The 24,001-nt window shown below is 43.1% G+C and overlaps 1 protein-coding gene across 5 annotated transcripts in view; it reads right to left on the bottom strand.

Annotated features, from left to right (window-relative positions):
• Positions 1-842: 842 nt before the first annotated feature.
• SMAD2 (SMAD family member 2) overlaps positions 843-24,001 on the bottom strand; it is a 59,451-nt gene continuing 36,292 nt past the window's right edge. For 3 of the 5 annotated variants that reach the window (XM_058171014.1, XM_058171013.1, XM_058171015.1), the window contains exons 3-11: positions 20,398-20,487; positions 19,013-19,206; positions 15,361-15,495; positions 12,364-12,438; positions 10,345-10,398; positions 6,848-7,060; positions 6,007-6,144; positions 5,057-5,201; positions 843-3,346 (exon numbers count right to left, since the gene is read on the bottom strand). In XM_058171014.1, coding sequence (XP_058026997.1) covers positions 3,223-3,346; positions 5,057-5,201; positions 6,007-6,144; positions 6,848-7,060; positions 10,345-10,398; positions 12,364-12,438; positions 15,361-15,495; positions 19,013-19,206; positions 20,398-20,487 — 1,168 coding nt within the window. In that variant the 3' untranslated portion in view covers positions 843-3,222. The remainder of the gene's footprint in view (positions 3,347-5,056; positions 5,202-6,006; positions 6,145-6,847; positions 7,061-10,344; positions 10,399-12,363; positions 12,439-15,360; positions 15,496-19,012; positions 19,207-20,397; positions 20,488-24,001) is intronic. The other 2 variants (XM_058171017.1, XM_058171018.1) reach the window with 2 other exon arrangements.

Here is a 24,001-nt window from a genome sequence, read left to right as displayed (position 1 = left end):
ATCCTGCAGCCTGCGTGGGGTCCTTCCAGGCTCATTTTCGATTGGGACGGCCTCCTGCAGCCCACTGCCATGAAAAATGGAGGCCGGGAGAGGGCAGAGGGCTGCAGGAGACCGTTGCAGCCAAATACGGAGCTCGGGAGGGCTGCGTGCAGGGTCAGATCAGGGTCAGTTTTCGCTGGCAGAGCAAGGGCAAAATGCTCCCGGTTCAGACCGGATTGGCTGATCCGGTAGCAATGGCAACAGGTGGTTCAGAGAACCGGTAACAAAAATCCCTGCCCCACCCCCCATGCCCAGCTGAGCCACACAATCGTCAGAGCCTTTTTTTTTACTTTTAAAAGCATTTTTTAAAAGGTAAAAAAGCTGAAGCCTGCTAGGCAAAAATTGTGTGTGGGGGGATTCATTTTTGAGGGAGGGAGGGAGGGAGGGAGGAAGAAAGAAGGAAAAAGGAGAGGAAGGACGGACAGACTACAAACCTGGCACCAGATGCAGCTTTCAGAGGATAATCCAGGGCTGGAAGGTACCTGGAGGTCACCTAGTCTAACCCTGCTCAAGCAGGACATTGCTAGTGAGTTCTGTCTTTTGATCCCCCATCACATGGTTACAGCCACGCCTACCCAGTCACATGACCCCCTCCCCACCAAGCCACGCCCACAGAACCCATAGGAAAGAAATTTAGATTTCACGACTGTGGCAAAGGTACTTGCGGAACGGGTCCTTTAGTTTCCAAGGTGGCCCCGCGGGCTGACTTAAGGACTCCATGGACCGGATGCATCCTGCGGGCCTTGAGGTTGACACCACTGATCACAGTCTTCCCCCCCCCCAAAGCACCACACGAACAAGAATGAGAATTAAAACTTTTATTAGTGTATTCACATATTAGGCAAATGCAACACAGATGAAAGCTTCCCTCTTTTTAAGTTTTACAAGTTCTACCAATACATGAGGCTACTGGTAAAACTACACAAATTGGTAACTCTTTGCCCAATGCTTCTTCTGAATTGCCCCGGCCCACACTTGGGTTTCCAACCCACCCTCCCCACCGGCGTTATTTTTTTAAAAACTTTTTGGTATTGCTCTTATGCCCTATTTTGTTACGGCATAAAAATAAAAAACACATCCCTCGTTGCCTTTCAGGTTCAGGCAGCTGATGACAAAGCTTAACACTGGCCAGACGTTAGTTGTCAAAGTTCGAATTGCCACTAGGTGTACTTACGAAGTACAAGGCTAGTGCAAAGTAACTTTTTTTAAGGGGGGGGGGCAGGGGTTTCGGAGGGGGGGTGGGGATGGGGAGAAGTAGGAAAGAAACAAAAAGCAATCCTGCTACTGCCACGACAAAGAGGACAGACAGCTAGATCACAAGATGTGTTAGTAAGATGTATACTTTTCAAGTCAGAAGAATCCTTCTGTACAAGTTTCCCCAACCCTTACCCAACCCAGATGTATCTGTAGAATATAATTCAAAATACTTTTTTTTTTTTAAAGCAAGGTCCAGATGTAGGAGTGTCCTAAGATTCACCCTAACATGTAACTCTGAAGATTGTTTCCTTTGGTCAAGCAATAAGCAACCCGCAGAAGCCGCCGTTGCGGCTTCTGCACAAGATCCTATCATGGACGCTGGTGGCTCAATTCTACAGTTCAAAAACAAACAAACAAAAAAGAAAAAAAAAGAAAGAAAGAAACCTTTGGTGAAATTGCCCCTTTATACAACCCACCCAGAAAATGCCTGTTCCGCCATCTGTAAGAAGGAAATTGTGAAGCGGCCTCACTTCTCCCCTCCTCACGCCCTTCCTTCCCCTCGGACTCCAGATGCGGCAGAAGGAAGACTTGGGGGAAATAACAGAAGAAAGCAAGTCACCTGCTTGGCCTTCCCCTTCGTCGATTTGATTTAGAAGCCCAGCAAGCAAACACGTCATAAAAATACTATTTTCAGGGAAGTAGGCAGGCTTTTGCAGGCCCACTGTTAACATCCGATGGTGTATTAGATAGAGCAGGGGTCTCCAACCTTGGTAACTTTAAGACCTGTGGACTTCAATTCCCAGAATTCCTCAGCCAGCTTTGCTTTGCTGGCTAAGGAATTCTGGGAGCTGGAAGTCCACAGGTCTTAGAGTTGCCAAGGTTGGAGACCCCTGAGATAAGAGGGCTGATGGAGACATTTAAGGAAGGGAACACAAGCTCTCTTCCCGATAGGGAAGGATGGATCAGTCAAGCCGTACCCGACAATCTCGTTCGAAGAATATCCTGCTGTCTTTCTTAAGTAGGATTTGAAACCGGGAGCAAAATCTACTAATCATGGATTATATAAACATTCGGGTCTTGGAGGCAGCAAAGGGGGTGAGGGAGAAAGCTGATTGATTCACCGGTTAAGAGAAAATGTGATTTGCTTCATTGGTTATAAAAACCGAACTGACCTACAATTACACTACTCCGTTAGTGCATAAATGATACAAAGAGAATCTGAAGGACGACAGCAGCGACTGCCGGCAACAAATGCATTTGCTGAATGGACAGGGGCGTGTCCCAATTTCAAGCTGGGATTTGATCGTTTGAAGAGTGAGGAAGGTTAAGAAATTTATTTGGAACGTGTTTGGTTCCCTCAAGTTTTCAGGGGATAAAACCCAACATTTAATCTCTCTCTCTCTCTCTGGTCAGCAGTTGAAGAGAATGGAACGGGAAGCTTTCTGTAACAAGCACTTCAAGACAGTGTAAAAAAGCCTGCACGCACACCGATATGTATACAAAAATATAAAAAAATATGGAGAACCAAGTATTTAGGCTTTTTATGAGATGTCTGCTTAAGCCGGAGCTCCGTACATCTACCAGTGGACAACTTGTTAACTAGGACTGCAAAAATGGTGCCACACTTGGGAGAGGCTTCTTGACCTATTGCTAAAACTGTACTTCTCCATGTTATTGGTAAACCTGTAGGACACTCGATTTATATATACCCAATAAAAAAAAAAACACCGTTAAAAGTCTTTAAATGTCCCTCCCTCCTTCAGGAGAAGGTGTTTCTATACACTAACGTTTCACCTAGTATCAGAGTATAAGAAACAAAATCCCAAGGTGCTTGAAAACTGATGAGATTCTCAAGTGCTTTCTCTCTCTCTCTCTCTCTCTCTTTCTCTCAGAACTTTTTTTGGATAGGAAAACAGTTCATGGAGACCACGCACGCGTTGACTGCGACAGAACGAGCCGTTGCCAGGACTTCTGGGCCCTCCGAGATTACGACATGCTAGAGCAACGCACTGAGGGAGACCCCATCTGAGTCAATACTTTATCCAGCCACTGTAGAGGCCCGTTCAGGTGCAGCTCAATCCAACAAGGAGTGCTTGTTACCGTTTGACGCCTGAAAGGTAAAAAAAAAAAAAAGGTGGAGGGGGGGAGAGATAGGGGTCAGAGAAGGAATGAATAAAAAAAAGCCTTTGCGGGCATTTGCGAAAACAGCACACCAGCCGAATAGAATGACTGCTAGGCCTTGACTTACAAACTGATCGTTTCGCGGATATACAAAGTTACAATGGTTCTGGGGGGGGGGAATTGAGTTACAACCGTTTTTTCACACTTGCGACTGTTGCAAGTATGTATCCCTGCGGTCACGTGATCAATATTCAGGCGCAAAATTCAGGTGCTTAAGAACTGGCTTATATTAACAAGTCTTAAAAGTTGCCAAGGTTGAAGACCCCTGCTCTATAGAATTAGAGACAGTCTGTTTGGCCTAGTTTGGCTTAAGGCGCCAGAAAAGAGACCAGGAGACTGTTTTGTTTTTTTTGTTTTTTTACATTTATACCCCGCCCTTCTCCGAAGACTCAGGGCGGCTTACAGTGTATAAGGCAATAGTCTCATTCTATTTGTATATTTACAAAGTCAACTTATTGCCCCCCCAACAATCTGGGTCCTCATTTTACCTACCTTATAAAGGATGGAAGGCTGAGTCAACCTCGGGCCGAGCTTGAACCTGCAGTAATTGCAGGCTGCTGTGTTCTAATAACAGGCTTCTTACAGCCTGAGCTATCACGGCTAGACTGTGAGTTCTAGTTCTCCTTTAGCTATGAAAGTCAGCTGGGCCAGCCGTTCTCTCTCAGTCCAACTCACCTCTCAGGGTGGTTACTGAGGGGGAAAATAGAAGGAAGGAGCAACAGTGTGGGCCTCTTGTGGCTCAACAGACTAATGCAGTCTGTTATTAACACAGCTGCCTGCAATTACTGCAGGTTCTAGTCCCACCAGGCCCAAGGTTGACTCAGCCTTCCATCCTTTATAAGGTAGGTAAAATGAGGGCCCAGATTGTTGGGGGCAATAAGTTGACTTTGTATATAAATATACAAATAGGATGAAGACTATTGCTAACATAGTGTAAGCCGCCCTGAGTCTTCGGAGAAGGGCGGGATATAAATGCGAATTTTAAAAAAAAACCAGATATATTTGCCACCTTGAGTTGTTTTTAATCAAAATCATAAAAGGTGGGGTATAAAAGAAATAAAAGAACTAATTTACAAAACTCGATCGCTGCTTCAGGCTGTACGACATCCACAGGGAACTGTAAAGCTTAAAGTACCAATGGGAAGGAATTTGGGGAGGGGGTGGGGACAGAGAAACCACAAGACGTGTCATAGGTGAGAAATGCCTTTCGGCGTCAGCTTTCAAACCCCTCTCCCGCCTAGGTGCAGATCAAAGCCGAATGGACTTTCAGTCTTCCAAAAAAAGTTGGACCCAAGGATCGCTGAAGTATTAAAGGGGGAGGAGAGAGAGCTTGGGTTTTCACAAAAGAGCCTGAGGTGACCTAAATCAGGGGTCCTCCAACCTTGGCAACTTTAAGACTTGTGGACTTCAACTCCCAGAGTTCCTCAGCCGGTAAAGCTGGGAGTTGAAGTCCACAAGTCTTAAAGCGGCCACGTTTGGAGACCCCTGACCTAAACCACCACTATTTGTATACAAAAAGCATGCCAAGGATGAGGCTAGACCCAGAGGGATTCTGTGAGAAGGCTAGGACTGCACCTGGATGTAGGCTTGGGAATGCCAACCCTGCCACAAGGGAATTCTTCCAAGCTCCACCAAGTACCTGTATTCAGCTCCCCATCCTTTCACAAAACTCATCCTGATGGTGCACATGCGGGTCAGCTGATAGACGGCTTCGAAGCCCTGATTCACAGACTGAGCCAGAAGAGCAGCAAATTCCTGGTTGTTGAAGATCTTCAGGTTGCAACCTATATGAAGGGGAAAGACAGCCGGGGGTTACGATTGCCAAGCCTTAGTAAGGCCACACCTAGAGACCTGCATCCAGTTTTGGTTACCACACTATAAAAAAAGATGTTCAGAAAAACTCTAGAAAGAGTGCAGAGAAGAACAACCAGGATGATGAAGGGACTGGAGGCTAAAACATACGATGAATGGTTGCAGGAACTGGAGATTGCTAGTCTAGTGAAGAGAAGGACCAGGGGAGACATGATAGCAGGGTTCCAATATTTGGGGGGGCTGCCACAGAGAGGAGGAAGGGGGTCAATCTATTTTCCAAGGCACCTGAAGGCCAGACAAGGAATAAAGGATGGAAACTGATCAAGGAGAGATTCAACCTAGAAATAAGGAGAAATTTTGTGACAGTGAGAGCAATCAACCCATGGAACAGAAGTTGCTTTCAGAAGTTGTGGGAGCTTCATTACTGTCATCTGTCAGAAATGTTGTGGGGTCTCCTGCTTGGGTGAGGGAATGGACTAGATGACCTACAAGGTCCTTTCCAACTCTGTTAATCTGTATCTGTAAGTTACCAGGTTAATGATTCAGCATCAGGTTAATGATTCAGCATCATTTTTTTTTAATGGAACAGCTTTTGGAGATGCTGGAATTCATCTCCCAATATTCCCAAGCACAGTTTCTCCTGGTTAGAAAATAAGGGATTTGACATTCAGAAGATCTAAAGACATCACCTGGAAGAAATCTGCCTTACAGCTCTGGACATGTATTTTAATATACTGAATACACTGGGGGTGGGTGGGTTGGTTTCACGTATCTTACCTGGTGGGATTTTGCACACGGTGGCCGGATGCCAGCCGTATCTCTGGTTACAGTTGGGACTCTGCACGAAGATTGCACTATCACTTAAGCACTCGGCAAAAACTTCCCCACCGATATAATACAGACGCACTCCCCTTCCTGGGTGGGGGGAACGAGGAAAAGAGAAATGCTGGAAGTTAACATCTGAACTGCTTAGGCCCCCTTCTATCATTTTTGCAAATTAGTTGGATTGCTATTCTTTTAGAGCTAGCATGCCATAGTTATGAAACTAAAGGAAAGAACTGAGTTTTACTTCTTCTCGTATTGCTTGTTTAAATGCTTTTATGTAAGGGAAAGGGAAGGAAGGAGGGAGAAAGTGAGAGAGGGAGGGAAGGAAGGAAGGAGAGAAAGAAAGAAGCAGGGAGAAAGAGAGGGAGGGAGGAAGGGAAGGAAGGACAGAAGGAAGGAGGAAAAGGAAAAGGAAGGAAGAAAAAGAAAGAAAGAAAGAGAAAGAGGGAGGGAGGGAGGGAGGGAGAAAGAAAGGGAGGGAAGGAAGGAAGGAAGGAAGGAAGAAGGAAGGAAGGAAGGAAGGAAGGAAGGAAGGAAGGAAGGAAGGAAGGGAAAGAAAGAAAGGGAGGGAGGGAGGGAGGAAGGGAGGAAGAAAGAGGGAGGAAGGGAAGGAAGGAAGGAAGGAAAAGAAAATGAAAGAAGGAAGGAAGGAAAGAAGGAAGAGAAAGAAAGGAAGAAAGAAAGAAAGAAAGAAAGAAAGAAAGACAGACAGGCAGACAGAAAGAACGAACGAACGAACTGTGAAGGGCAGAAGACTGCTAATTCATCAGGGGATTAGCCCCCCCCCCTTTACCTATGTGCCGTCTTGTCATTTCCACCGTGGCGTTTCTGTTAACGTTGGAGAGCAAACCTAGGCAGAATCGTTCGGAGTTGGATGGGTCCGTGAAGCCATCTACGGTAAGCGACGGTTGCGATGCGTGGAAAGTTTCCCCTACTCTCTGGTTTAGTTCATAATATGCTATTGAACACCAAAAGGCAGGCTCCGAGTAGGTAACTGGCTGCAAGTCTGGCAGGGAGAAAGAAATCCATTCTTAAAAATCCTTCTTTATATGCCCTCTACTTCACAGTATCTGGCAAGGGTCTGACAGTCATGGCTACCATTATTGAAACAGGGCAGGACTGTCCATGTTCTCAGTGAAACCATAATGCAAGCTCTGGCGGGACAGTGGCTGAGGGGGCTTCTTCGCTTAATCCAAAAATTAACCGATTGCCGGTAAAATAAAAATATAATACGTTTTATTAAAAAGGCTATGTTTGCTCTAACTCGCCTCACGCAAAACAATCTGAACGTCTTAATTTTAGGGAATGCTCACGCCGTGTTTCTTCGTTTTATCTGCAGGGGAAAACTGAGTTGAAGTTATCCTCTGCCTGAAACTTTATTTTCACTAACAATGTCATATCTTTATTCCCCTTTTCTGTTCCATTCTTTGGCACCACATTTTCCATGATAATGTGGTCCTAGATTAAACCATATTGATTTACCGTACTTTTCGGAGTATAAGACACACTCCCCCCACACCCGCAAAGGAGGGTGGAAATGTCGGTGCGTCTTATAGACCAAATGCGGCCAATTTTGGCCTCCCGAACCCTCCTCCCCCACATGTCCCGTTTTCGCCAAAAATGAGCCCATTTTTCACAAAAACAGGATGCACAAAGGGTTTGGGGGGCCTGCAGAGTGCTCCTGGGGGCAAAAATAGGTTGTGTGGGGCAGGGACAGGTTCCAAATCCCATCGCTAGCAGTTCACTCATGCGCGTGCACTCCTGCACATGCGCAGAAGCATCTGGGTGGGCGGAGCCTCCCGCTGCCACCATCAGTTCGCCTGATCCAGTGAGTAACAACCCACCACTGATGTGGGGATGTTCAGGAGGCCAAAAATGGGCCTGTTTTTCATGAAAACAGGCCCGTTTTTTGCAAAAAGATGAGACACAGAGGGTTTGGGAGGCCTGCAGAGTGCTCCTGGGGGCTGGGGAGGGCAAAAACCAGACGCATGGAGAACAAAAACTATTTTTTTTTCTCTTTGAAATTTTCCGCTTTGAAATCTTGGTGCATCTTATACTCCGGTGTGTCTTACAGTCTGAAAAATACTGTAATTGCCCATAGCACAGTAAAGGATTCATGTTTTAAGAAGCTCATTTCGAAAAACACAGTCCATAAAAATATTAATACAAGTTAGTGGAACTAGTTAAAAGACTCAACATTTGATTTTTAATGAATTGTATGGGCACCTATAAATTGATAGAACGGAGGCACCCATAAATTGATACAACTTTCATTAAACATACAGTATGCTACCCTGTTTCCCCCAAAATAAGACATCCCCTGATAATAATGCCAATCAGGCTTTTAAGTGCATGGCAATAAGGCCAAGCGCTTATGTCAGGGTTAAAAAAAAAATATAAGACAGGGTCTTATTTTCGGGGAAACATGGTAGTAATATCCCGACAAAGTACAGGTAATCCTCAATTTATGACTGATCGCTTAGAGGCTGTTTGAAGTTAAGCTAGACACCCCCAAACCTAATGACTCATTTTCAAAATTATGACTGCCATACCCCTCCCCTTGTGGTCATGTGAACGTATTTAGGGTGCTTGACAACCAGCTTGCCTTTACGGCCATTTGTAGCATCCCACGCACAACCATGTGACTATAATTTGCCTCGGTTTTTAATCTGTTTCTGGCATTTCATTCCAATTGTTGTCAAAAAAAAAAAAAAACATGCAATAGATTTGCGTAACAGCCAGTTTTAAAAATTGTCAAAAAAATAGGGTGTGGACACAATGACTCAAGGTATGACAATGACTTATGACCATAATTCCAGGCTCGATTGTGGTCATAAGTTGAGGACTGGCTGGTTTTACTGTTGGGAGTTGCAGTCCAACAACATCTGGAGGGAAACCAATATGCGTCCCCCATAGTGTGGAGTACAACATTTTTATAGTGTCCCCCATAGTAGGAAAATTTAATTTAACGGTATATCTAAGCAGTTGAATGGTGAATCAAACTCTTCTACTTAGCCTTAGTTATCTACTTTATAGGCAATAATACCTCTCAAGGCTATTCGAAGGTAGTGGACAATTCATTTCAAGCAAGGTCAGCATTCAAAACTACTATGTACATCCTTATTAGAATTACATTTTTAGCTCAGGATATGTCCATAGGAGTATCTAATTTTAAGCTGCTGATCGCAACGTGCAACTCTTTAAACTTTTAAATCTTTTTACCATGTTTGCACACTAACATTGCTCTTCACATGACTCTAGAAGAGAACCAATACTTCCGCTGAGGGAAATATTTAAATAAGGAGCGGCTGATCTTACCAGGACACAAAAGGCTTTATTTATTGTCTGTCTGTCTCAGTGGAATGTGGACATATCCCACACTTGGAAGTGAACCCCAAGCCTGAAGACCAATGCCCTAAAGCAGGGCCCTTTAAGACTTATAGACTTCAACTCCCAGGATACTCCAGCCAGCATGGGAGTTGAAGTCCACAAGTCTTAAAATGGTCAAGATTGGACACCCCGTCTCAAATCACAGGGCAGGGTATATATATATTTTTTTAACCTGAAACGTATTTTAATGGTGCACCAGGTAGAAATGCCAACTAATGTATTTTCTGCAATTTCTTGCTACAGATTATTATCTGATAATATAGAGTACTCTTCCTATTTGCTACAGATTATTATCTGATTATTATCTTGCTACAGATTATTATCTGATAATATAGAGTATTATAGAGTACTCTTCCTATTTCTTAAAGCAAAGACATTTATTTTATTATTATTTATTTATTTATTTTATTAGATTTATAAACTGCCCTTCTCCCGAAGGACTCAGGGCGATGTACAGCCAAATTAAAAAGAAACAATGTACAGTTAAAATAAAATTAAAAAACTTATTATACAGTGTGGCCGAAATTAAAATAGTTAAGAATCTAAAAACCCCAATTAAAACCAGAGAGAAGTTTAAAATTTAAAACTAAACAATTTAAGAAAGCCCCGCACGAACAAACAGATATGTTTTCAGTTCGCGGCGGAAGGTCCGAAGGTCAGGTATTTGACGTAAACCAGGGGGAAGTTCATTCCAAAGATTGGGGGCCCCCACAGAGAAGGATCTTCCCCTGGGGGCCGCCAGCCGACATTGTCTGGCGGACGGCACCCTGAGAAGGCCCTCTCTGTGCGAGCGTACGGGTCGGTGGGAGGCATGTGGTAACAGAAGGCGGTCCCGTAAGTACCCGGGTCCCAAGCCAAGCCATTTATCCAGTTCAGTTGCTGAAAGCGTTCTCTGCTTACCTAGGCTATGATTGACAGGAGAGAGTGTACTAGGAGACAGCTCTGCCGGCGATCCTGGGAAAACAATCAAGGACATTATTTAATTTTTTTCCCTCCTGCCTGCATGGGCACGCATACAAACACACCACACAAATCATTTAGACCAGGGGTCTCCAACCTTGGCAACTTTAAGCCTGGCGGACTTCAACTCCCAGAATTCCCCAGCCAGCAAAGCTTGAAGTCCGCCAGGCTTAAAGTTGCCAAGGTTGGAGACCCCTGATTTAGACAAGGGATCCAGATGCCATGTTTTTTCACAAGTTACCATTACCTTTGGACACGGTAGTCCAAAGAATCTGGAATCAGTTTTATTCTTTCCCCAACACAATGAAATGTTGAAAAGATTGGAAAGTATTTGGACAAAGGAGGGGAGGAACTATAATTGCCATGACAGTACCTTAGCATTAGTTCTAGTAACCGGCTTAGAATTTATCTTATTTCTATTAGCAGTAACGTAACAAAAATCAAGGTTAAGAAATCAGGATAGATCAGGGGTAGTCAACCTTTTTTATACCTACCGCCCACTTTTGTATCTCTGTTAGTGGTAAAATTTTCTAACCGCCCACCGGTTCCACAGTAATGCGCCGTGTATCGTCATCTGCGCATGCCTCTCGCGCATCGTGGATTGGGTTGGGGGGGGGGGCGCCAGCTACCAGCTCTGCTTGTCTGTTACAGCTGGGTGGTGTGAGGGGAGATGCGCGAGCTATTCTGGGACGAGGCTCTTTTGTCTGCGGTCGCACTATAGCGCCATTTAGTTTCACTTACGTAATGTGAACTAAACTTATGCGCGGGCAATACAAATAGTATATTTTCAGAAATTTAAATTGTCACGGGGAATTTTACGAAAACCTAATGAAAATGTTTTTAAATAATGCTATGAAATTTTTTTTAAAAGTCAGTTAAATTAAAAAAAAAAGGAAAGTGCTTCAGTATCTGACAAAAACCCTACTGCCCACCATGAAAGCTGGAACGCCCACTAGTGGGCGGTAGGGACCAGGTTGACTACCACTGGGATAGATGATACATATTAACCTACTGAAAAGGGCATTTGCTAACCCTTTGCCATTTTAGTATGTAATAATCCAAGAAATTTGAAATGTACAGGTAGTCTTTGACCTATGACTGCAATTGAGCACCCAAAATTTCTATTAATAAACCTGGAGATTGTTAGGTGAATTTTACCCCGTTTTACAACCTTTCTTGCCACCACTGTTAAGTGAATCACTGCAATTATTAGTAACATAACTGTTAAGTGAATCTGGCTTTCCATTGACTTTGCTTGTAGTTTAAACTAGCCATTTGCTGTTACGCCGTATCTACCTAATCGGTAAAAGCCAAAATCAAAGTTTCAATTTTTTTTCTACCTCAAGCACAAAGTCCAGAAGCGGTTTCCAGGTAGAAACAAAGTTATTTGCATTTTTCTGAATCTTTTCTATATTATGTATAGCACCAGAGTGCACTGGAGTTTGGTGGCCAATAAGTTTAAACGAACAAATAAACCAACCTACCCTTTAAAACCGTGATGGCGAACCTATGGTATGCGTGCCATAAGTGGCACACAGAACCATTTCTCCAGGCACACCAGCCATTGGCAGTTGCAGTTGCTCTTCCATGTTCCGGCGTGCACACGTGCGCCAGCCAGCTGGTCTTCATGCGTGCGGGAGCACTGGAAAATGGAAGAGAGCGGGAATCTGAGCTTCCGGTTTCCGGCGCATGCATGCGCACCGGCCAGCTGGTCTTCATGCACCATGCGTGCCAGAAACCGGAAGACCAGCGTGCATGTGCACACCGGAAACCGGAAGCTCAGCTCCCCCATGTGCGCTAGCTCCCGTTTCGGCACTTGGTGATGAAAAAGTTCGCTAACACTGCTTTAAAATTTAACACTGATATAACCAAAGAACATTTTTTGTCACAGAGATATATGACAATGTAACAGAAAATGGGCAGAAGACTTGAGCACACCATAAAAATGAAGGCATTTACCTGTATCCATGCTTTGGTTCAACTGCTGGTCACTTGTTTCCCCATCTTCACTGATATAGCCAGGGGGTGGTGTTTCTACCAAGAGCAAAACATAATTGAGAACCCTTTAAAATAAAACCTTCGCTCAATATCATCAACGCTAGCTAGATGTTTTAGCAATAAACAAAGAACAGAGAAAATATTTAGGAATCGAATTGCGGCCCTTGAGCCTATCTAAACACACCTCTGGCTGGAAATCACACTGCCACAATCAAGACAGCAAAGAAAGTATCATTGTCAGGTTCAGAGGGAAAAAAAATGAGTCACTTGCACTTCCCTCCTTTCTTTCTCCCTTCCCCGATTCTGTAAGCCGTAGGTTGCTATCTTTAAACCAGCGTAGACATATTCAGATGTTAAGACTGTGGAGTGAGTTTTTGATTTTTTGGAGGGATGGTGGTCTTTTTCAGAATGGAAATAGAAAAAAAGGAGCAGCTCTGGACATTGTGGTCCCAAATTGTCCATAGACGCGCATGTAAGTGCCTAGAGCTTTTCCACTCACCCTCATTAAATCAGGAAAGTCCTGACCAACGTAGAGCTTGTAATCCTATGGACGTTTCTATTCACAACAGCAATAGCGCTTAAGACTTATATACTCCTTCACAGTGTTTTAAAAGCCCTCTCGATGAGGTTTACAGAGTCAGCCTATGGCCTCCAACCATCTGGGTCCTCGTTTTATCGACTTTGGAAGGAGGGAAGGCTGACTCAACCTTGAGCCGGTCAGGATCGAACTCTCAGCGGTTGGTAGTCAGGAGAATTAGCCCGCAAGTGCTGCATTCTAACCACTGCGCCACCACAGCTCTCAAGCAAACACACAGAAAAAGCCCAGTGTGGACCTCCCAATTTCACAAGGAAATGCCCTAAAGGGGGGAGGGGAGGGGAAGGGTGCTAGTTTTCATAGCCTCAATTACCATACAGTAAGCAAGCTTGTGAATGCAGAGATAACAAAATAAAAACATATTCATACTTCTGTTCTTTTTTGCTTTTTTCCCAAGAGGTAACTGGGCTTCCTGGCCTCTCTTTGAAGACGTTTTGCTTCTCATCCAAGAAGCTTCTTCAGCTCTGACTGGACGGTGGGGAATGGAAGGATCCCCACCATCCAGTCAGAGCTGAAGAAGTTTATTATTATTAATTTATTTCTAATAAAGCTTCTTGGATGAGAAGCAAAACGTCTTCAAAGGGAAACCAGAAAGCCCATTTGCCTCTTGAAAAAAAAAAGCACCTTTGGGACAACCATGACCTGGATGACGGAGAATCTCCAGAGACATTCATGCTTCTGATTCACTGCAAAGGTAAGTTAGACGACAGCCAGTTTAACACACGATCCCATATGTGGCTGGAGATGCCCATAAGGCAGTTCCCTCCTCAGCAAAGGTCAATATATATACAGCCCATGGACAATTAAGGAGAGTTCCTGACATTTATGTGTTCTTTTTGTTACGCAAGGCAAATTCAAGTGCTTTTAATTATAACTAATGGACAAAAGTTATTTTTCATAAGCTTATATGCACTCCAGCTCGCAGAACACACTTTATGATTTACAAATAAAACTAGAAGTACAACCCACAACATCAAATGACAGTGGAGAAGCACAATTAGTTCATTTGAAAATGTAACAGAATAACAGACTTGGAAGGAACCTTGGAGGTCTTCTAGTCCAACCCCCTGCTCAAGCATAAATCAGCTAAACACCTAGGTAAATGCAATAAAATAATGTTTATGGTTTGCAGTTCTTCAGGGAAAGTTTGAGGAAAGTGTGTGTAAAATGGAATTTCAATATGGTAGTGGCACAACCAAGAGATAAAGAATTTAAGTTAGGTATTCTAAAACAGGGAGGTCTCTTTAAAAAAAAAATCTCAAAAGGACTGTTTAAAAATAATTCAGCAAGAGCTGCTGAATGTAGCCTATATAACTTAAAGTGTAAACTACACTGGGGTAAGCTTAAACAAATAATATTAGGAAACCGGTTAATTAAAATCTACCAGGAAAAGTCACCTGGTAGTTGATGATGCCCACTAAACTCCAGGCATCAACATATGATCAGGCAGAGGGGAGGGGGGGGAGAAATCTGTTGGCAATCCTCCATTAGAGGCAGCCCTCAACTTACAACCAGAATTGGGACCAGACCTCTTGTTGCTAAGTGATACGGCAATTAAGTAAATTGTGTCTGATTTTATGACACTTTTTGCTACAGTTGTTACAACAAAATCTGCTTCTCCCATTGACTTTGCTTGTTGGAAGCCCTCTGGGAAGACGGCGGATAGTGATCACATGACCTCAGGATGCTGCTGCAGCTGTTGCAGAGATATTCAGATTGCTAAGCGCTGAAATGTTGATCATGTAACCACAGGGGTGCTGTGAGGGTCATAAATGCAAAGACTGGGTCTAAGTCACTTTTTTCAATGCTTTTGCGATGTTAAATGCATTGTTTGTAAATTGAGGAGAATGGTACCTATAACCTCAAACTCCATTATGGCTGGGTGGACTGGCTATCAATAGCAATAGCACTTTAAGACTTATATACTGCTTCACGGTGTTTTTACAGCCCCTCTAAGCGGTTGACAGAGTCAGCCCATTGCCCCCAACAATTTGGATCCTGATTTTACCCACCTCGGAAGGATGGAAGGCTGAGTCAACCTTGAGCCTGGTGAGATTTGATCTGCCAAATTGCAGGCAGCCGGCAGTCAGCAGAACTAGCCTGCAGTACTGCACTCTAACCACTGCGCCACCACGGCTCTTAAAAGATGCTGTCAAAGATCTTCTTTCTTCTTTTCTTTATAAAAAAGTACATTGGCAAAGATTCTGATGATGGCTGAAAAACTTTTAGCTGGACCCAGAGCACTCCAACAATTACAAAGAAATACCAATCCTAGCAAGCATCATGCTTCCCATGCTGTTATTTTCTTTTGGCACATTATACAATGGATTTCAGTTTAGTTCTATTTGCATTTACAGGAATACCTGGTATGTAATTGCTTTGTGGTTCAATTCCTGCTGGAAAATTAGTGTTTTCAGGAATGGAATGAGTGTAGTCATCAAGAGGAGGAAGTTCAGTCAGAATCTCAGTGTGCCGTGGTACCAAAACAGGAGGCAGAACTGGGAAGAGGGAAAAGATCCCAAAAGGTTTAGCACAATTTACCATGCTTAAAATATACAATACAGACACTCCTCTGTAAAACGTATTGCAGACTCTATAGTCATATAACAACGTTTTAATTCAAAGCGCTGACCGTTCAATTTTATGCTTATTCGGGATTAAACCCAAATTTTGGCAACGGGCTTATTTCCAGGTAAGCATGGAGAAAATCACACCAATTAGCATAAAATGCTAATTTAAGAATCAACGCTTGGGGGAGATACTTAATATACGTTACATGCGAATATTCATGGTGAATAGAGTACTGCCGTCTGAAGACTTAGCCAGCATCTCCTAGGCATTTTTACTAAAAAGGTTATCTTCTTTATTCCACAAGTTCTTCTGACAAGCAGAAATTTGTCTTATTTGCTCCAGAAACACCCCAGGAGGAAAAGGTGGAAGTCTTAAGGAATGGAAAGCAATGACTGAACCAAGAGAATGAAGTTATCTTAAAGACTGAGATCCAAACGGGATCTCTCTGATTCTTGTTTAACCCTTTTAACAGTAGATATGAAATGTAAAGGAGAAGGATCCAGATACAGAATTCACTGAAGTCACTTTGGAGCATTTCTCCGCTCATGTATCTCAAAAGATGCTTTTTCCAAAGGTAATAACTGGATTTTGTTTTTCCTTGAGGATGTTTTGCTTCTCATCCACAAAGAAACTTCTTCAGTTCAGTCCAGTCCAAGCAGCTTCTTCAGTTCAAGCTTCTTGAATGAGAAGCGACACATCTTCAAGGAAAATCAATCAATCAATCAATCAGAATAGAGCTGGAAGGGACTGTCTTCTAATCCAACCCCCCTGCTCAAGCAGCAGACCCTATTCCATTTCAGATAGGTAGCTATCCAGTCTTTTCTTAAAAACCTCCAGTGATGAAGCACCCACAACTTCTGAAGGCAAAGCTGTTCCACTGGTTAATTGTCCTCACTGTTAGGAAGATTCTCCTTATGATTCTTGACGAATGTATCTTGTCTTTTTATGTATACTGACAGCATATGCACCAAAGTCAAGTTCCTTGTGCGTCCAATCACACTTGACTGATAAAAGAATTCTATTCAATTCTATTCTACTCTCAATTCGAGGTTGCTTCTCTCCTTGATTAGTTTGTATCCATCGTTTCTTGTCTTGCCTTCAGGTACTTTGGAAAATAAGGTGAAATAAGTTCAAAGTCTGGCTGCCTTTTGAAAAAGCATCTTTGGGACAACCATGATTCTGGGATGGCAGAGAATCTCCACAGACTCTCAGCTCATGTGATAGATCTGAGACTAAATTAGCGTGGGACCAGTTCCATCAGTCTCAGTTCCTTGCACCTATGACATGTTAACAATTAAGCAATAACCTGTCCTCAGAAACACTTTTTTAATCCACCTGAACAAACTTTCTTTTAGAAATTACAGGGGACTGGGGGAAAACAAGAAATTAAGCACTCTTAAGTGGCTGTTCCAAATTGTGATGGAATCCTTTCCCTGGAACTACCAAAGAAAGGTGAACAAAAGTATCGTTCAGATGTCTCTATATTAAAAATTCTTCGAGCCACTTGAGTCTCTACAACAAAGCAGAAAAGAAAGATAATTGAGGAGTTCTTGTCATTTTAATTGTCTTCTTGTCTTCTTTGATGGAAGGGGTTTTCCCCGCCGCCTTGAAAGAGGCGGTGGCGAGGCCCCTCCTCAAGAAGCCCTCCCTGGACCCGGCTGTTTTAGGAAATTATTGTCCGGTCTCCAGCCTTCGCTTTGTGGCGAAGGTTGTTGAGAGTGTGGTGGCACGTCAATTACCCCAATACCTGGATGAATCTGTCTATCTAGACCCGTTCCAGTCTGGCTTCCGACCCGGGTACAGTACGGAGACGGCTTTGGTCACGTGGGTGGATGATCTCTGGAGGGCCAGGGACAGGGGTTGCTCCTCTGCCCTGGTCCTATTAGACCTCTCAGAGGCTTTTGATACCATCGACCATGGTTTCCTGCTGCACCGGTTAGGGAGTTTGGGAGTGGGAGGCACTGTTTATCGGTGGTTCTCCTCCTATCTCTCTGACCGGTCGCAGATGGTGTTGGCAGGAGGGCAGAGATCGACCGCGAGGCCCCTCGCAGGGGTCGATTCTCTCGCCTCTCCTGTTCAACATCTATATGAAGCCGCTGGGTGAGATCATCAATGGCTTTGGGGTGAGGTACCAACTGTACGCTGATGATACGCAGCTGTACTTTTCCACCCCAGGCCATCCCAATGAAGCTATCGAAGTGCTGTCCCGGTGTCTGGAAGCTGTACGGGTCTGGATGGGGAGAAACAGGCTCAAACTCAATCCCTCCAAGACGGAGTGGCTGTGGATGCCGGCACTCCGGTACCGTCAGCTGCAGCCGCGGCTGACAGGTTGGGGGCGAATCATTGGCCCCAGTGGAAAGGGTGCGCAACTTGGGCATCCTCCTGGATGGACGGTTGTCTTTCGAAGATCATCTGACGACCGTTGCCAGGAGGGCTTTTTACCAGGTTCACCTGGTTCGCCAGTTGCGCCCTTCCTTGACCGGGATGCCTTATGCACGGTCACTCATGCTCCGGTTACCTCTCGCTTGGATTACTGCAATGCTCTCTACATGGGGCTCCCCTTGAAGAGCACCCGGAGGCTCCAGTTGGTTCAGAATGCAGCTGTGCGGGTGATAGTGGGAGCCTCACGTTGCTCCCATGTAACACCACTCCTGCGCAGTCTGCACTGGCTACCTGTGGTCTTTCGGCTGCACTTCAAGGTGTTGGTGACTACCTTTAAAGCGCTCCATGGCTTAGGGCCAGGGTACTTACGGGACCGCCTGCTGTTACCGAATTCCTCCCACCGACCTGTACGCTCTCACAGAGAGGGACTCCTTATGGTGCCGTCTGCCAAGCAATGTCGACTGGTGGCCCCCAGGGGAAGGGCCTTCTCTGTGGGGGCTCCCACCCTCTGGAACGAACTTCCCCCTGGACTTCGGACTTTCCGCCGCGAGCTGAAGACCTATTTGTTTGTTCGCGCAGGACTGGCATAGGATTTTAATTATTTTTAATGTTTTAATATTTTATAATTTATGGGGTTTTATTCTAAATGTTTTAATTCGGCCATTTGTGTAATAAGTTTTTTAATTCATGGTTTTATGTGTATATTGCTGTCGTTTTTATTTTGGCTGTAAACCGCCCTGAGTCCCTTGGGAGAAGGGCGGTATAAAAATTTAATAAATAAATAAATAATTGAGGCGAACGCTTGCAACCCTTTGCAGCTCCATGTTATACCAGGAAGTGTCAAACACATGCATTCAATACAACAAACAATGCTTTTCTCAATATTTACGCGCCGCTGTGAAAAATTAAAAGTTGGAGTAACTCCCGCTCAAACCCTTGGAAATAACGCAGACGCTCCTTTTGATTCAACTTTGTACACACTGAGCGCTACGTCGGAGGTTTAGTAACGGAAGCCTGCATTAGCCAACCCCTTTACGTCAGCCATGCTTGCCATCTTCGTACCTGGAGTCTCCACTCTCTGGTAATGGTAAGGATTTACACACACTTCATCCTTTTTAAGATTAAAAGCATATTCACAGTTTTCAATGGCCTTAAGTTCATGGTGGCTGTGTAGGTCAGGCCAGCGCCACAAGCGACAGTAAATGACATGCGGCAATCCTTTACGATGGGACACTTGGAGGCGGCCATCAAGAGACCTAGAGAGAGGGGGGAAAAAATATTCCAGAATGTTCTGAGTTGTTGACTTGCAGCATATTTCAGATGACCTACTCAGAACTATGGCGCTTAGAGCACCCTTCCGTCCTACCCGAAAAAGAAAAATGCAAAAGAGTCTGCCACAGATGTTTATATCTTTCGACATTGCAATATTCTTTGGTTAGTGCACAGACTGCTATTACTGGCCCTTGAATCAAAGAATCTGTGTGGGTCATAATGACCGAACGATAAATAAGTCTGCTCATCAGCAACACTTAACACTAGGCTAAAACAGACAATTATTGCTGTTAAGAATATAGGTTGTACAAGACTGCACATAAAATTATAGCAGTCAGATACCAAAGGAATTCACATTGCATAAAACCGTGTTTCTCAACCTGAGCTTACTTTGAAGTCCTTTGGGCTTCCAGCAGGGCTAGCTGGGGAATTCTGGGAGTTGAAGTCCACAGGTCTTCAAAGTGGCTCAGACTGAGAAACGCTGGCAGAGAACACGCAGCTTCCGTCAGACGAGACATCGTGCTCGTCTGTGATTTCTGCACCCCTTGCTGCTACCAGTTGAAAAGTTTTGCTGGTTTTAAGATAAAAGACCGCCTAGGCCTACACAAATGCGGATGAATTTATGACTCATGGGATGGGAAAGACAAAAATCTCAGCACACAATGCAAATAGGGTGACATGGGAAGGGGGGAAAAAAAAAAGGAACCATCAAAAGCCAGACAAGTTGTTTTCTTGTCTCTGAGCGTACATATCTGATTCTTTTTTTAAAAAAACAACATACATATAAATATATAGTGTGCAAGCATTTTTAAAGACACACTTGGTAACCTGGTATGAGGTAAGATGACCCCAATGTTGTTAACTGAAGAACAGACTATGAAGTCACATGCCCCCCCTCCCAAGTCTTCCCATAGCACTAATAGGAAGAGAACTTTCATTGGTTAAAACAGGGGTCTCCAACCGTGGCAACTTTAAGACTTGTGGACTTCAACTCCCAGAATCCCTCAGCCAGCAAAGCTGGCTGAGGGATTCTGGGAGTTGAAGTCCGCAAGTCTTAAAGCTGTCAAGGTTGGAGACCCCTGGGTTAAAACATCAACTGAGAACACAACCATCCGTGTTTAAAAGGCTACCCACCCGCAAGATCTCTACAATGAGACACAGGGCAGAATATTCACCTGGTTTGTTCAGAGAAGCTGTATAGGCCTGTGGTATCCCACTGATCTATCGTATTTGGTGTACTCAGTCCCCAAATTTCAGAGCAAGTGCTGTGTATAAATTGGAAAAACAAAAACAAAAAAAGTTGATGTGAATATGGAAGCATGGTTATTCAAACTACCATGATGTAAAGACATGGGAGAAATGTACAGAAAACTTCCTTCTACATAGAAAATACTGAAGAGTTTGCCTCGTTGTTGTTGTTTTTTTTGGTTTTAATACTAGTATCAAAGAGAATGTATTTTCTATATGAAGGAGGCCGGTAAAATGGAACATGTGATTTTAAGGTAAAATGATGTTTTTCAAAACGTCTGCTAGATTGATGCAATTCGCATATTTGTAATATACCTTAAAACAGGCAAAACCTCGTCAACCTGGCAGTACACAAACAGTCTCTTTGTAAAAAGTAGGAAAAAAATCTTTACAAAACAATAGTAATAATAAAAATTGCAAAGTCAGACTAAAATCATGTCAGTAAAAGTATTAAGAATTCAACAAACTGTTAAAACCAGAATTCGGGAATCACCAAAATCAATTTGTTACTAGCTGGAATGTGCAAGTGTTCCATTACTTTTGCTAAAATATCCTTCTTTTGAGCCCACCACCTTCAACCCTTCATCTTTAATGTCGTATGAAAGGATACATCCAATGTTTGCTGTTAACAAGTGTACAAATACAAGATGGCAAGCAATTCAAATTAAATTTGAAAAAAAAATCTGATATCAAAGGTTTTCCTTTATTTATTCATTTATTTAATACATCTGCCTTTATTATTTTATAAATAATTCAAGGCGGTGAACTTACCCAACACACAATATGCTTCCTCCTATTTTCCCCACAACCACCACCCTGTAAAAGTGGGCTGAGAGTGTGTGACTGGCTCAAAGTCATCCAGCCAGTTTTTATGGCTAAAGCGGGACTAGAATTCACTGTCTCCTGGTGATTGGCCCAAAGTCACCCAGCTGGCTTTCATGGCTAAGGAGAGACTTGAACTCACAGTCTCCTGCTTTCTAGCCTGGAGTCTTAACCACCAAACCAAACTGGGTCTCTTCCATCCCTGAAAGAGAACTGTCATTTCACAGAAATCTCAGCACCCAACAGTAACCATTTGAAAACAGTATCACAGCAAACCTTATTTACACTAATGAGTCCAAATCTATTGAACATTATTTTGTCTGTTTTTGTATTATTATTATTTTCAGAAAGTGGTTCATGTGCTTTGGGGTTGCGCCAACCAGAAGGAGAAACTCTGCCTAAGATCTGACCAATAATCAATTGGGTACTAATTAACAGCTGGAGTTCAATACACTGTACTAATTTCTCCCCAAGGGGGAGAATTATCACTCAAAACTGCCAGTACTTACCAAAAGGCAATCCAATTGAAACTGTATATCCGCCTTGCAGGCTGGTGATAATATTCTGGATAGTGAAGTATTAGAAACCAACTCAGGTAGACCCTTTCCATGTTTAGTGGGATTTATATGGACCTTGAGAAGAATCACCCAAGGGGGTCTGAAAAGGTGCCACTCCTTTTTTTCTGATTTTTAGCTACCACAGAATAACACAATTATGTATAATTAATAGGTCTGAAGCATTTTGAAAAACCTTTTCTTGTTCAGCCAACAAAACAAGGGCCTTATTTGTTGCTCTCAAGATACAAAATATATACATTATGTGAACTCTTGGAAGCAACACTCTATCATACCCCAAAACTCAGAATGGGGATACCTGATTATATTTAAAAATCATTTGTTATCTAGATGTAAATTCTTTTTTAAAAAACTTTTCGTATTGTTGTTGTTAGTCGAGAAGTCATGTCCGAACCATCAAGGCCCCATGGACAACGTTCCTCCAGGCCTTCTTGTCCTCTACCATCCCCTGGAGTCCATTTAAGCTCATGCCGACTGCTTCAGTGACCCCATCCAGCCACCTCATTCTCTGCCATCCCGTTCTTCTTTTGCCCTCAATCGTTCTCACCATTAGGCTCTTCTCCAGTGAGTTTATTTTCCTAACCACCACTAATTCTGCAATGTTAAATAAATGCAGAAGATTCTAGAAGCAAGAAGCTCAGTTAACAACCGTGTTCACAAATCTTTTATTGCAGAAGCATTGTGGATTTTCCACTGGTAATGCTTTCTTCCAAAGGAATTTTTTTCCCCGGGACAAGAACATCGCTATTATGGATCAAGACTATCATTACGTCTTCTTTGTTAGTTGCCCTTTAATATGTTTTGCTGTTACCTTTGTGATTCAGGATTAGTGCAGAAAATTAACCGTAACCTAGGAATCAGTTTCTTTCCTCAGATGAATCTCGTCTCTTCAATGATACATGTGATCAAATGCCAATCGAAATGCGTATTAAAGTTAAATTATGAACCAAGATCAGGAGATTGGGGGGGGGGGGAATGTAGGCATACAAAAGCAGAATCCAGAAATTATTATATGTAATTGTCATGGCTGTATTGGCATAAATCAACAGTAAGGCAACAACAAATTGACCTTCTAAAGAAATTTGCAGTTCATTAGATGGCAACAAGAATATAATCCAACTGTATCTTAGAAGTTGTAAATCTTCTTTCAAGTGTTCATATCCCCAATCTACTAGAACTCTTCACATCATTCAGAGAGAGAGTTTGCAAAGTGAATGGTAGGTAGAGACACAGCCAAAAGTTGCTGTCACCCCTGAACCCACTGCTCAAAGCATTAGGGTCCTCCCAAAGGCTCAGCATGGCCACTTCACTCTAACAGCAATCCTAGCTTCTTCATTACGCTGACCCTTCTCACCGTGAATTCAAACCAGGGTTTTCCAAGAAGCATTCTGAAGCATTTGCACAAGCCTATACACGGCAAAACAGCTCCTAAAACAAAAGGAATCCACTGCTCTTTATTTCTGCATTTTATTAATAATCTTCATGACACTACATTTATTAGAATAATATAGCCTGGCCACAAGAATAAAAAGATACTACTGAAAAACCAGTTGCTTCAGTTGCACAAACCTGAAAACAATTTGCTTCTTTGGAAGAAGCCTGAATACTTAGAGGATTGGTTCATCTTTGGCATTAACGATGTTCTCCATACTGGAAAAGTTTTGAAAATTAGTACTCTAACGTTGACCAACACTTCCTTAAAGCTAATGATTAGTTTACAGCAGAGTTCTCCTACCTTGGCAACTTTAAACTTGCTGATTCCAACTCCCAGAATTCCTCAATCAGCCATAGTGGCTGGGGAATTCTGGGAGTTGGAATCCACAAGTCTTAAAGTTATCAAAGTTGGACACACACACACACGTTTACATCTATTATCTCCTTGCAACTGTTGAAAGAAAACTTAGCAAAAAATCAATATCAGAAATCATTATGCATTTTTGCTGTTCTGACATTACTCTCAGTAAAGAGTAATTAATTCAGTAATTTAAAATTTACAAACACTGTAAATAACCTCATTTTAGCCCCTATTTTCCAACAGTCTCTAATGAAATGTTTGTGAGAATGGTGTTTGATAAAGATTAATGTAGTGCATTTATCCATGTGTGCAGGCAGATGTAGATAAGACAGTCAGACA

Source organism: Ahaetulla prasina, chromosome 2 (assembly GCF_028640845.1).
Source record: "Ahaetulla prasina isolate Xishuangbanna chromosome 2, ASM2864084v1, whole genome shotgun sequence".
NCBI lineage: Eukaryota > Metazoa > Chordata > Lepidosauria > Squamata > Colubridae > Ahaetulla > Ahaetulla prasina.
The sequence above is the reverse complement of the archived record's forward strand: the minus strand, read 5'-3'. Positions and strand labels throughout refer to the sequence as shown.